We start from the raw sequence: 14093 nt of genomic DNA on the forward strand, positions 1-14093 counted from the left end.
AAAGGCCAATATATACAGTGTATATATGTATACAATAATGTATACAAGTCATACTTTTTTTTTTTTTTTTTTTGGTGGGATCTTCGCTGGCGGCTGGGGAATGAACCCCAGCCTCGCAGCCCCGCGCTCAACCACTGCGCCACCAGGGGAGGCCCCAAATCATACATATTAATCGTAGAAAATCTGGGCAAAAATAGTGAAAGCAAAGAAAAATCACCCATAATCACACTGCTGGGACATCTTGTTTTTTCGCTAATAGATTATTTGTATAGCAGCATTGCATTCCTGATTAAGGAACTGCCTGAATCCTATTTCATAGTGAATGAAAACACTTAGTGAAATTAGAATTGTAATACAATCTCTTTTAGGTAAAGCAATAGTAGAATTGCTTTTTGTTAGTGCGCATCGTTGGGTTTTTAGAAATAAAGAGTGCTGGAGTTGGGAAACCTCGTGTTTCTAAGACTTAATGGTGTAATAATGTGACTGATTCCTCTGTGTTCTTTTTTAGGGATAAAGCTGCCCAGAGAGACAATGAAGAGGAAACAACAGATGATCCAAGAAAACTTAAACCTGGAGAAATAGATCCAAATCCAGAAACAAAACCAGCACGGCCTGATCCAATTGATATGGATGAAGGTAAGTATATGCTTGCAAGGAATTTATTTCTTTGGTCATTGTTAACTCCTCAGGCCTCTTTTTAACTTTTTGGTTCCTTTCTGAACTCTTTGGATTTTTAGATTCCTTGTTCTATCTGTAATTGTTAGTATAAGTCTCTTGGATGTGTCCAGTTTTCTATTATAGAATAATTGCTCTTTTAGACAGTGTCCCTTTATCTTGAGGTTTATCAATTCATCTAATAAATTAAGCAGTGGAATGCTACTGGACAGAGTCTCTAGAGACTATCAGTAAGCCCTTGAAGATTCTGTATTCTCATTCCCATTCAGAGGTGAGAGCCAGCAGGTCAGAATTTTGGACTCCCGTCTTCCTGAAGCACTAGGATATGTTTCTCACATACCTTGTTGCTGTTGGAAAAGGACTTAGTTTTTCTTCTCTTAATTTTTGCAGATGAACTTGAGATGCTTTCTGAAGCTAGAGCTCGCCTGGCTAATACTCAGGGAAAAAAGGCCAAGAGGAAAGCAAGAGAGAAACAATTAGAAGAAGCAAGGTATGGTTGGTTCCATCTGTAGTTGAACAATTAGTCGGTGCATCCCTAGACCCACTAAAAACTACATGGTTTATCAGCCCTGTTGGGTGTGAGTAATAATTAGAATTGTCCAATTCTAATTTTGATAATATTCTGTAAGTCTCTTTTTTTTATTACTTTGGAAAATGTCTCCTCTCTCCACAATTTCAGAATAGTTTCAGAAAAAATACATTACAAATTTTTTTGTGAGACATGACAGAAGTAATGTCCAGATAGTTGACTCAGTATCTTGCATTTGTTCTGTTAGCATAGGAGGACTTGACTTGTAGCCATCTGCTGATCAGATGGTTAGCGCATACACAAGGCTACATGACTTCTGCATGACTGCCGGTTAGTCACTTGCCTTGATTAGTGTTGGGTAAGCAGTAGGTGTGAAATGGGAAACTTGGTTGAACTTACAGGATGAGATCAATAAGCCTTAAACCAAATTTTAGGCTCTCACAGAAATGTTCATTTAAAAAGTGAGTGAGTGAATTAAGTATTGCCCTCTATTGCAGATTTTTCCACTTGCCTCTTTTTCTTTTGAGTTTGAACCATGATTGACATGTCTGATGACCCAGAAACCACATGAAGAAGATGAAGGGAAAACTTGGACTGTGCAGCTAATTAGTTTTTGGAATTTAGGCATTGGAATAAGGTCTAGCCTACGCAGATGCCTTTTGTAGTCCTCAAGCTGGGAAGTACATTCTGACCTTTTGATGACTAGCATTGTGTTCATGGTTTTCTCAGTAATGACTTTGAAGCCCCATATCTTGGGATGGGGGATTCTTTCATGTTTGGCATAGGCAGCCATTTAGCCAGTCATTGGCTAGTTAGCCATTCTTAACTAGTCAGAATAATTAGGTTGGGAGTATGACTGGCCTGGGGCAGTACATAGAAACCAAGAGGAGAGACTAAAAGTGTCAGCCACCTTTTTATTCTTTACACTATTTAATGTGAAGTAATGTGTATAGTTTTGAAAAAAGTGTAATTTTCCATTTATGTCGATGGTTGTTTGGGAACGAAATGTCTCGAACATTTTTAACCATGTGGGTTGGGCCAGGGATGTGGCAAGTGCATGAACAAAAAAATCTCTCAAGCATATCTACTGTTGCTTCAAGTAAATTTTTGTAGATTTAAATTAGAGTACCTTATACTTTCTTATAAATTGCACTGTAGAATCTACACAGCTTTATCACTTACGTGGTTACACATACCTTTTAAGTAACTATTTTGGTCTCTATGCAGAGTGCAGATTGGGTCTGTCTAATGCTAAATTATAGATCTGTTTTATAACTTAAAGCTTTCTATTGATTATATAGGTAATACACTTTTTCTTCACTCTTCTTTCGGGTGCATTGTTGATATGATGCTATGTGGATTAGTTATCTTCAGTAAGCATTTTATTGAAAAGATTTTATTGAAAAGATTTTATTGCCTTTTTATTTTTTTTTTTATTTATTTTTTTTTTATTTTAAAAAATTTTTTTTAGAGGCATGTTTTATTTATTTGTTTGTTTGTTTATACATTCACTGGGTACAGTCAGAAGCCCGGGAGGGTGAGAGAATTCACCAGAGCCAGAGCGGGGAGCAGAGCAGGCAGAAGGACCAAAGTACACTGCAGAGAGGAGCAGCGGGCGGCAGGAGAGGTCTGCGCGCCATGTGGGACCCTCCTCCGGTGGCCGGGGAGCAGCCGGGGATCAAACCGGTGCCACAGAGGCCGCGGGCAGCTTCGCAACCCAGCGCTCAACCGCTGCGCCACCGGGGAGGCCCTTTATTGCCTTTTTAAAAGAATGAAATTATTTTATTTTTGAAATGTTTCTTTTCTTTCTCTCAAGTATAGATGTATATTTGTGTGTATGCTTATGCAGTAACATTTATATAAAATTGAATCCTTTTGTAATGCTGATTTGCTAAAAAATCAGCTGTTACTCTAGTTAGGGTTCCCTTGTGAGTGATGAATCAATTTTCTCTTGCTACCTGCGAGATTGTATCCTTATTTTTGGCTTTCAGCATTTTTATGTATTTCTTGTGATTATTCTTTCTGATTCTCTTTGTTGGAATTTGTTGCACTTCCTGGAAGTGTAGGTAATGACTTTAGTAAATTTGGGACATTCTCTGCTATTTCCTCACATAGCTTATTTTCCTTTTTCTCTCCTCTTAGTTTTCCGATAGTATATATTTTAGCACAGTTAATGGTGTCCCGCATTGCCGTGAGGCTCTATTCGTGCCTCTTATATTCCTGTTTTTGGGATTGCATAGTCTTTATTAATCTGTCCTCAAGTTCACTCATTTCACTCATTTTCTTCTACTGTTGAGTTTCTCTTTTTCATTTTGGCTCTATACTTTTCAACTGCAGAATTTCCCCGTTTGGTTCTTTTAAATCATTTCTATCTCTTCATTGATGTCTGATGCAGCATTGTGTCAGATGCAGCATTGTGTTCATGCCTTTTGTTCTTTAATCATGGTTTCCTTTTCTTTGAACATACTTATCCTGACTTCTTTTTGGCCTGTCAAATTTGACATTTGGTTCACTCTCATGGATGGTGTTGCTTGCCTTTTTTCTGGTTTATGGGTCATGCTTTTCTGTTACTTTGCATGTCTCATTTTTTGTTGGGAACTGAATGCTTTGGATAATTTATTGCAGCAGTTGTGGGTACTAATGTTCCCTTCACGTCCTTCTTAATGTTCTTTTCTTGCTTATTTGTTTAGTGACTAGCTGGGTTATGTAGTAATTTCTGTCCCCTCTCTTACTGCATGTAAAACCTCTGGTGGTGTTCCTCATGGGAGTGCAGTCCTGGCATGTCCACAGTCAGTCATCCTGGGATGACAGGATTTTAACAGGAGTTTTTTACATCTCTTTCTTTGGTTACATCCAGCTGTTGAACTCTACTAATTGATGGCTGGTTGCTGAATTATTTTCAGCAATGTCTTTCAGCATTGCTCCACAAACTGATCCAGTCAACTGAGGTCAGTGTTTGATAGATATTTTTCTGACCTCAAGGGGGCTTGTCCTACTTGTTTCTCTCTAGCGCATTTGTGGGTTCACAGTTTATATTTCTAAAGAGTATCAGTTCCTTCCCAATTGCATTTGCCCACAACTTCACAGTTTTTGAGAGTGCCCTTAGTCTTGAACTTCATCTCTTGCAAATGAAGTCAGTGTCTTTGGGGAAAGATTTGGAGTTCTCTGTTTTACTTCTGGGTTCTGACATGTTTGTGTCTAAGTGATATCCCCACTTTTGGCATTAAATGCCTAATGGGGGTTGTGGGCAACAACACAGGAGTCTTTGGCTTTTCTTTCCCAGCAAGGAATCCTTATCCCATAAGCTGGGGTAAGGGCTGTCCCGTCTTCTTAGCAGCACTGTACTTAAGGTACAACCTCAGTCTGGACAGAAGAAGGGAAACCCCTATTTCTCAGCCACTCTTCATGGAACTTAGCTGCTGCAATGAGTATCTAGAGGCAGGATGAGAAATTCTGGTGACCTACTCCTCCTGGAATGAAAGCCCTCTACTCAGAGTAGTGACGAGAGAGCCCTGTATTCTTTTTTTTAAAAAGATTTATTTATTTATTTATACAAGCGCTGGGTACAGTCAGAAGCGCAGGAGGGTGAGAGAATTCACCAGAGCCAGAGCAGGGAACAGAACAGGCAGACAGATGGAATACACTGCTGAGGGGAGCAGCGGGTGGCAGGAGAGGTCTGCGCACCATGTGGGACCCTCCCTCAGCGGCTGGGGATCAAACCGGTGCTGCAGAGGCTGCGGGCAGCTTCGCAACCCAGCGCTCTACCACTGCACCACCGGGGAGGCCCGAGAGCCCTGTGTTCTTGACTGCACCAGTGTGGAATGAAGTTTGTGTGTCCATGACTTGGGAGGGGCCAAGTGGAGACTGAGTGGGTCTTGATTCAAATTCTGTAGACCTTTTTGTTTTCTTAGCATATTTTAGTAGACTTTCCTGAATGTTTTTTCATTGGCTATATCCCCCTAAGATACTTTCCAGAAACTTCTAGTTTACTGATTTTCACCAGTTCTGGGTTTGCAGAACCTCTTATGCTGGATGTTGTAGCTTGATTCCCCCCCTTTAATATTGTGAATACTTCTTATTAAATCATTAAGATGATAGCATTATGAGAAACTATAAAGAAAAGTTAAAATCAAATGAAATTCTAATCTCCAGGAATTGTCATAGTTAATATGAAAGTATCAATAAAGTTACAGACAAATGTGCATATAATTTTTACATGTTCTACAATATATAAAATTTGTCACATTTTATACACAGCAATATGTCTTGGGCATCTTTCCACATCAGAGTAGATTCACAGGCTTTTCAAAGGTTATATAGATACTTACGTAGTAGCCTATCTTTTTCTTTCTTTCTTTTTTTTTTTAGTCATGCAGCTTGATAATTTTATTTTACAAATTAGATAGACCAGTATTAGCTTTTTTTTTTTTTTTAAATAATAAATTTTATTTTTATATTCCCCCATACAACTGCACATGCCCCATTCTGACCCCAATCCCTCCCCTCCCGGCTCCCACCCCCCAAAAAGTGTCTCTGGTTCATAGTTTTTTGTTGATTTTGATTTTTACTTTCTTATAGTTATTCATTTTCCTGATCCCTTATTTAAGTTTTCTAGATTCCTGTTATGAGTGAGACCATCCGGTATTTTTCTTTTTCTTTTTGGCTTATTTCGCTGAGCATGATCCCTTCCAGCGCCATCCATGTTGCTGCAAATTGCATGTGTTTATCTTTTTTGAATGCTGAGTAATATTCCATGGTATATATGTACCACATCTTCTTGATCCAGTCATCTATTTTTGGGCATTTGGGTTGTTTCCAAAGCTTAGCTATTGTAAATAGTGCTGCTATAAACATAGGGGTGCAGGTGTTCTTTGGAATTGATGTTTCTGTGTCCTTTGGGTAAATACCTAGGAGTGGAATTGCTGGATCATATGGAAGCTCTATGTTTAGTAGGTCCAGAAATCTCCACACAGCTCTCCATAGTGGTTGGACCAGTTTGCACTCCCACCAACAGTGCAGGAGAGTTCCTTTTTCTCCCCAACCTCACCAACATTTGTTGTTGCTAGTTTTTTTAATATGTGCCATTCTCACTGGTGTGAGATGGTATCTCATGGTAGTTTTGATTTGCATTTCCCTGATTACAAGTGATGTTGAACATTTTTTCATATGTCTGTTGGCCATTTGCATTTCCTCTTCAGAGAAGTTTCTTTTTAGCTCTTCTGCCCATTTTTTGACTGGGTTATTTTCTTTGTTGTTGTTGAGTCTCATCAGCTCTTTGCAGATTTTTGTGATCAGTCCTTTATCATTAGTGTTGGGTGCAAAAATGTTCTCCCAGTCGGTGGGGTTTCTCTTTGTTTTTGTTATTGTCTCTTTTGCTGTGCAGAAGCTTTTTAATTTGATGTAGTCCCAGCTGTTTATCTTTGCCTTCACTATCACTGCTTTGGGTGATGTGTCTGTAAAGATGTCTTTGATATGCAAATCACGTAGTGTTTCACCTATATTTCCTTCTATGTATTTTATGGTTTCAGGTCTTATGTCTAGTTCTTTAATCCATTTTGAGTTGATTTTTGTGTATGGTGTGAGGTAGTGGTCAAGCTTCATTCTTTTGCATGTAGCAACCCAGTTTTCCCAGCACCATTTATTGAACAAACTTTCTTTGCTCCTATGCATATTCTTTGCTCCTTTGTCAAAGATTAGTTGACCATAAATCTGTGGGTTTATTTCTGGATTTTCTATTCGATTCCATTGGTCTGTGTGTCTGTTCTTGTTCCAATACCATGCAGTTTTGATGATTATGGCTTTGTAGTATAGTTTGAAGTCTGGGAGTGTGATGCCTCCATTTCCTTCTTTTTTTTTCAGTAGAGCTTTGGCTATTCGGGGTTTTTTGTGATTCCATATGAATTTCATCAATAATTGTTCTATTTCTTTGAAGAATGACATTGAAATTTTGATTGGAATAGCATTGAATCGGTATATTGCTTTTGGTAGGATGGCCATTTTAATAATGTTTATTCTTCCAATCCATGGGCAGGGGATGTCTTTCCATTTCTTTGTAGTAGCCTATCTTAATGTTATAGATTCATTTAATTTCATTTAATGTGATGTTTAGATTGTGTCTAGTTATTCAGTAATCCCAGTGTTTAGTGAATAGTTTTGTAACTAAGTCTTTTCATGTGCCTATTTATTTTCTGTGCTTAAGGTTGAGGAGTGAAATTGTTGGGTTAAAAATGTGAAAAACTGGTGTTTTAATGTGTATTTCCAAATTCTCTTTTGGGAAAACTGTATCAGTTTACTTTTGCATTACCATACCATTGTAGAAAACTGTCCATTTTATGTATACTTGCCATTAATTGAGCATTATTAACTAGATATGCAGAAATATTGTTGAATTAATAATTCTTTATCAATTAAGTAAAACTTTTGTTGTTTAGTTGTTTGTATTTTTTTCCTCTGGGAACTGTTTTCTTTTGCTCTTTTTTCCTCCTTAGGGTGCATTAAAAAAATACAAAACTTGTAAGGTTCCCTAGTATTAACTTGTGAATATTTTGCCTTTTAATTTTGTTACATGAATTTTTAAAAATAGTGCTATAGATATAAAATTTAAATTTCAAAGCCATTAATCTTTTTTCATGCCCTTTATTTAACTTGCATTTTATAAGTACATTCCTATACAGAGAGAACATGTTACTTATATTTCCTGCTGGTTTTTTTCTTCGCTTTATTGTATATGTGCACTCATATATTTGTACCTATAGCTTTAAATCAAAACTGGATTTTATTTTGGTGAATGATATGAGGTGAGAATTTAAATAAATGTTTCTTCCTCAAGTAATAACCAGGTTTCTTAATGCTCGGTTAATCCGTCTGTTTCCCACGTTACATGTTTTTCAAGGTGATCTTGTGTTGTTTTTCTTCAGACGTCTTGCTGCCCTCCAAAAGAGAAGAGAACTTCGAGCAGCTGGCATAGAAATTCAGAAAAAAAGAAAAAAGAAGAGAGGTGTTGATTATAATGCTGAAATCCCGTTTGAAAAAAAGCCTGCTCTTGGTTTCTATGATACATCTGAGGAAAATTACCAGGCTCTTGATGCAGATTTCAGAAAATTAAGACAGCAGGACCTGGATGGGGAGCTAAGATCGTAAGTTGCCCTTCTGATTTTGAAATTGGGAAAACATAATGGGAATTTTATAGAGGACCAGATACTATCTTTGTCAGAGCCAGGTTTTTTTTTTTAAATTACTTAGCACACTGTGGGCCTACATATGCTTTTATTTAATTAATGGGTTCTTAACCTTTCTGAGAAAACCAGTAACCCTGGCTGTCATGATTTGGCACAGATTGGTTTCCATCTCTTGAATTACTAGTGCTTGGCTGTTAGTCTTATTGAGTCACAATCTTAAAATTTATATGTACTTGTGAACAGATTTACATTTTTACTAATTGCCTGAAGGAACTTGTCAAAATCTGATCTGCTGCTTTTTTTTTTCCTAGCAAAAATTTTATCTTGTTTTTCCTAATGTAAAATTTAAAGAAGTTACCAGTGTATTTTAAAATCTTTTCACTTGGATGGAGATAATTAGCTATTTATAAAATGTATGTCATAGGGGGCCTCACTGGTGGTGCTAGGGGCTAAATCACAGCGCTATGAAGCTTTCTGCAGCCACTGCAGCATGAGTTTGATCCCCAGCCAGGGAGGTGACCCACGTGGTGCAGCAGACCTCTCCTGTCATGCGTACTGCTCCTCTCAGCAGTTTATTTCAGTCAGTCCACCTGTTCCCCACTCTGTCTCTGGTAAATCCCCCCCACATCTCTGGCCTGTACCTTAGTTCTTGTATGCATAAATAAATAAATCTTTAAAAGAAAACAAAATGTATGTCATAGGGTGTGGATTTGGCCTATTTCTGGAGAGTTTTAGATTTAATTTAAATCTTATATCTAAATATTTTGGGGAGGAGGTTTTTTGATTGTCAAAGATTTTTAGTTTTCTGCTCCCCAACTGACTTTCCATTTCTGTTGATGTGAATTGTTACTTGACAACAGATGTCAACCTCTGTAAAATAGGATTTTCTTGGATGGTTCTCCAGTGTATTTATTTCTCAAATTAGGACCTTCCTCTAGGTAGGTGCTATAGTAAAATATTGAAGAGGAAAAATCATTTTAAAGAAGCGGATGAGGGGAAAGACTGGAGAAAGCATGATATGCAGAAGGGCAAGATGCTTCCTGGAACTATGGAAGAGGGCCTTGGGCCTGGCTTTTGGCTTTCTAACAACTTTTTGGCTTCATTTATTGGAACTTAAATACCCTTTTGGAAAAATTTGTGTAGTTAAATAGTTGATAAACATTTTTAAGGGGAAACTAAAAAATTGACGTTATTTTAATACTCTCCCTTTTGTATGATTGTTTACCTTTCTATATGCTTGTCTTCATATCATTGTTCTCTGTGTACCTGTATTTTTATATGAATGTTCATGATACCAGAGTAATTTTATGTTTTGCTTTTGATGTTATGTTTCATTTTGCTTATCAGTCTTTATAGCGGCATAGTTTATATTTAGTACTTAGGCTTCCCTGGAGGCGTAGGGGTTAAGTCTTCGCACTAGCACTGCTGTAGCCTGAGTTCAATCCCCAGCCAGGCAGCTAACACACACTTGGCACAGCTGATCTCTCCTGTCTTGCCTGCTGCTCCCCTCAGCAGTGTGTTTCAGTAAATCTGCCTGTTCTGCTCTCCACTTTGTGGTGAATCCTCTTCCACCCCCCATCATTCCTCCCTCCCCACACCTCTGGCCTACACTCCAGTTCTATGTGCAAAAAAAAAAAAAAAAAATTACTAAGTGTATCCTGCTTTTGTAATGATTCTGTTGCTAGTCTGAGTCTGCATTTCTCTTGAATGTAGAAGGTAGGTAATGGTGTAGGGAACAAGTTAATGTATTTAACTTGTCTTTTTTTTAAAGATTTATTTATTTATGTGTTCAAGAACTGGGATGTAGTCCAGAGGTTGGGGGGGTGGTGATGGCGAGAGGATTCACCAAAGACAGAGTGAGGGAACAGAACAGGCAGATGTACTGAAATACACTGCTGAGGGTCTGCTGCACCATGTGTGTAGCTCCCTGGCTGGGGATCGAACTCGCGCTGCAGTGGCTGCCGATAGCTTCAGAGTGCTCCGTCTTAATCCCTTGCGCCACCAGGAAGGCCCCTAACTTGTCTTTTCATTAGTAACTTTCTTAGAAACAGAATTACTTTGTTTAAAATGTTTTTTGAGTATTTGTGTACTTTTAATGTTATTGTCTCTATGTGACTTTTAAAAAACTCTCTTTTCAACCTTGATCCATGACAGTGAAAAGGAAGGAAGAGATAGAAAAAAAGACAAGCAGCATTTGAAAAGGAAAAAAGAATCTGATTTACCATCGGCTATTCTTCAAACTAGTGGTGTTTCTGAATTTACTAAAAAGAGAAGTAAATTAGTACTTCCTGCGCCTCAGGTAATCTGATCAAAAGTTTTTTCATTGTGTAAACTCATATGGTTATCATTTATTCAGCAAATATTTGAGGGCCTATGTACCAGGCTTTTGCTAGGTGCTGGCTTAGGTTCGTTTAAGAAATGCACAATCTTATAGGTGAGCATCCTATAGAAATAAGTCATTGTGATACAGTGTGATAAATGAGCACAAACTTCTTTATCAATTATTATATTAGGCCTTAAGCTGATCATATGATGATTTTGTAAATAATTGTTATCTCTTAGCAATTTGTTAGCATTTTAGGGCTCCAGGCCTCTTTCTTACAGCTGACTTGGATGAAGATGTTATTTGACTTTATGGACTTTAGCCTGCCTTTTTTTTAAGGGAATGTTACGTTGTGTCATACTTTTTCTTACAATTGTGAAACTCAAGGTGGGAATTGTGAAGAAAAGAGAAACATTTCTTCACTCAGCTTATCAACAGGCTCTGTTCCTTTGACTTAATTATAGTTGGTCAGGAAATGGGAGTTTTAAATAAGCTCTTTTTTTGAGTTGTACAGTTCTGTAGAATTGGACAGTTAAGTGGAACAGAGGGATGGACTTTGACCTAAAGAGTTGCTTTCCCCAAGTGAATGCATTGGCTGCATCAACACAGGATTCTTGTCAGATGCTGTCATTATTGGTAGTGACATATTTTTTTTTTTATTGTGATATTAAGTTGAGATTTTGCCTATTTTTTTTTCTTAGTACACCTTAGGATATTTATTTTGGTAAAATTAAGATAATGTCTTTTGATTTTCTTAGTGATCTCGTGGTTCAGTGGACTCTTATTTTAATTGATGAATAGTTTTGTACAAACACTGTGTTATTGATTTATTAATATGTTGGTTTGAAAGTATATGTATGGAAGTACAAGACTTTGCTTGCAGCTTGATACTGCATATGTCATATATGGAATTCTCCCTTCCCTTGCCCCCTGCATTATACCAGGAAGACTTAAAATCTTTATTATATAAATTTATAGGCCCACATAAGATAGAAAAGTACAATGAATCCCTGTGTACTTACCACGTAGCTTCAGCTGCTCATCTTTCTGGACTGTGGAAAAACTTCAAAGTGTATTGGTCTCTGGCTAAAATATTGCTTGCTATGATAACTGGTTTTTCCCCCCCCCAGATTTCAGATGCAGAACTACAGGAAGTTGTAAAAGTAGGTCAAGCAAGTGAAATTGCACGTCAAACTGCTGAGGAATCTGGCATAACAAACTCTGCTTCCAGTACTCTTTTGTCTGAGTACAATGTCACCAACAATAGCATCGCTCTTAGAACACCACGAACGCCAGCTTCTCAGGACAGAATTCTGCAGGTAAGCTGTCTTGTAGTAGAGTGAGCCTTTCACTTTGTTTATTGCCCTTAAAAGTAGTGTGAAGGAAAATACTCAGTGGTTCGGTTGTTTCCTTTAAGGTAAACAATTTGAAACTGAGTCCTGAATGCATAAATCCTAGACATTTCTGTGGCAGGGAATGAAATTAAAAAAAAAAAAAAAATCAGTGATTTGGTGGTTTTGTTTCTACATTTATTAATTCATAGGTTTTTTTTTTTAAACCTTCTCTCTTCATTAGTCTTTAGTATCTGTTAGCAAAGCATAGCATTTTAAAATATCACATTGCCTAGAAATCCTAGAAAGAAATCAGATGTAGTCAATAATTTTTAAAATTTCCTTGCAGCCTGTGTATGCAACCACCTCTTTGTTAAACTTACCCCTTCCAAAATTTACTTCTTTCTGCCCCCTTGTGTCTGTGCAAGCGTTCTTTTTCTTTTTTTCCCCTTTTTTATATAATAAACCTGCCCTTTGGATATAAAAAAATGAAATTTCTTTGCATTTCTTTCTCTCTCTAATAACATGGTGTTAGGGCTTTGTATGTTCTTAGGGTGTCTGACAAAACACTTTTGAGTCTTTTAGTATCCTTTCATTCATTTTCTCCTTTCTCATAGTTAGATATATATTGTTAAGGTTTTTGATTCAGCAAATAGTCTGGTAAGAGATAGTAATAAAAAACAGTTGTGCCTTTTGTTACTTGCTCTCTAGAGACACTAGTACATCTCTTTTACTTTTTAAAACTACCTTCTTGCTAAGATTTTTTTTTTCCTTCAGTTTTAGGCATTTTCTACCTTAAGATTTGAACACTTGGCTTTCTCACACCCTCTACCTCCATTGTGCATTCACTTATCTTCATCATGGTTATGATATAATTTTGATTAGCTGCATGTTCGTGGTTGCCTTAAGAAACTGTAAATTACGTTTATTGCTGAGCCATAAAGTGCCTTGTAATTTCTTTACTTCACAGTATTTTGGGTTTTTTTTTTTTTTGAGTTACAATATTTGTTGTAGTCACTTGCTAAATTTTCTGATTGCTTAGCACTAATTTGACTAGATATCATCTTTTGAAAAAGTTTTTCCCAGAACTTCTGAATGTTCTAATCTGAACTGACTGCACTTTAGATTTTGTTTATGACTTGTTCTCTTGATTTTCCTTCTCTGTCGCCTCAGAAAGTCTCTTGGATTTTCTCTTTCCAGTTCTTGTGTCATTGGCTTCACCCTCTTTTTATTGAAGCATATCCTTAAGTAATTTTCTCAGTGAAGGTTCATGGAAGATGGAATTTTTAAGACTTTCCCTTTCTCAAAACTACTGTTCTGTCCTCTTACTTGAGAGTGTAACTAGGTGTAGAGTTCTAATTGATAGGGTGTTTTTTTCACAGTTTTGAAGATAATACTCTAGTGTCTTCTGGTTCCATTGTTGTTGTTGAGACCCACCTAACTTTTCCTTTTTCTTAATCTTACATGTTTCTTTGCCTTTTTCCCATGCAGTTGCTTGATAAAGTTCTATTTTTAACCACCATGCTAGGTTCTTGATGAGCCTTTTCTTTCTGGAGATGAGGGGAGGGGAGGGTGTCTTCATTTCTAAGAAATTATTTTGACTTTTTTAAATTTTCTCCCCTTTAGTGATCTCTTTACGAACCTTGAATCTTTATATTTATTTCTCTTTGTTTTTTTGTCTTTTTTAAAAAATTTATTTATGCATACAAGAAATAGAATGTAGAGGTGTGAGGGGTGAGAGGATTCACCTGTTCTGGGGAGCAGAACCGGCAGATGTACTGAAATACACTGCTGAGGGGAGCAGCCGGTGAGACAGGAGAGGTCTCCTGCGCCATGTGGGTCAGCTACCTGGCTGGGGATCTTTCGAACTCATGTTGCAGTGGCTGAGGATAGCTTGATAGCGCAGTGACTTAACCCCTGCGCCACCAGGGAGACCCCTGGTTTTTTGTCTTAATTGGTCTTTTGATTAGTGCCAGGAAACTTTCTGAATTTTATTTTTAGTTAAATTTTCACTGTATTTAATTTTGAAGAGATCTTTCATAAGTTCAATTTTTTTA

The 14093-nt window shown here is 37.3% G+C and overlaps 1 protein-coding gene across 1 annotated transcript in view; it reads left to right on the top strand.

Annotated features, from left to right (window-relative positions):
* CDC5L (cell division cycle 5 like) overlaps positions 1-14093 on the top strand; it is a 42385-nt gene that overhangs the window by 4261 nt on the left and 24031 nt on the right. Inside the window, exons 4-8 of the mRNA XM_037519822.2 lie at positions 509-636; positions 1066-1165; positions 8122-8340; positions 10537-10681; positions 11836-12024. Coding sequence (XP_037375719.1) covers positions 509-636; positions 1066-1165; positions 8122-8340; positions 10537-10681; positions 11836-12024 — 781 coding nt within the window. The remainder of the gene's footprint in view (positions 1-508; positions 637-1065; positions 1166-8121; positions 8341-10536; positions 10682-11835; positions 12025-14093) is intronic.

The sequence above is a fragment of the Talpa occidentalis genome, unplaced genomic scaffold (genome assembly GCF_014898055.3).
Source record: "Talpa occidentalis isolate TD23 unplaced genomic scaffold, MPIMG_talOcc4v2.1 talOcc4.2, whole genome shotgun sequence".
NCBI lineage: Eukaryota > Metazoa > Chordata > Mammalia > Eulipotyphla > Talpidae > Talpa > Talpa occidentalis.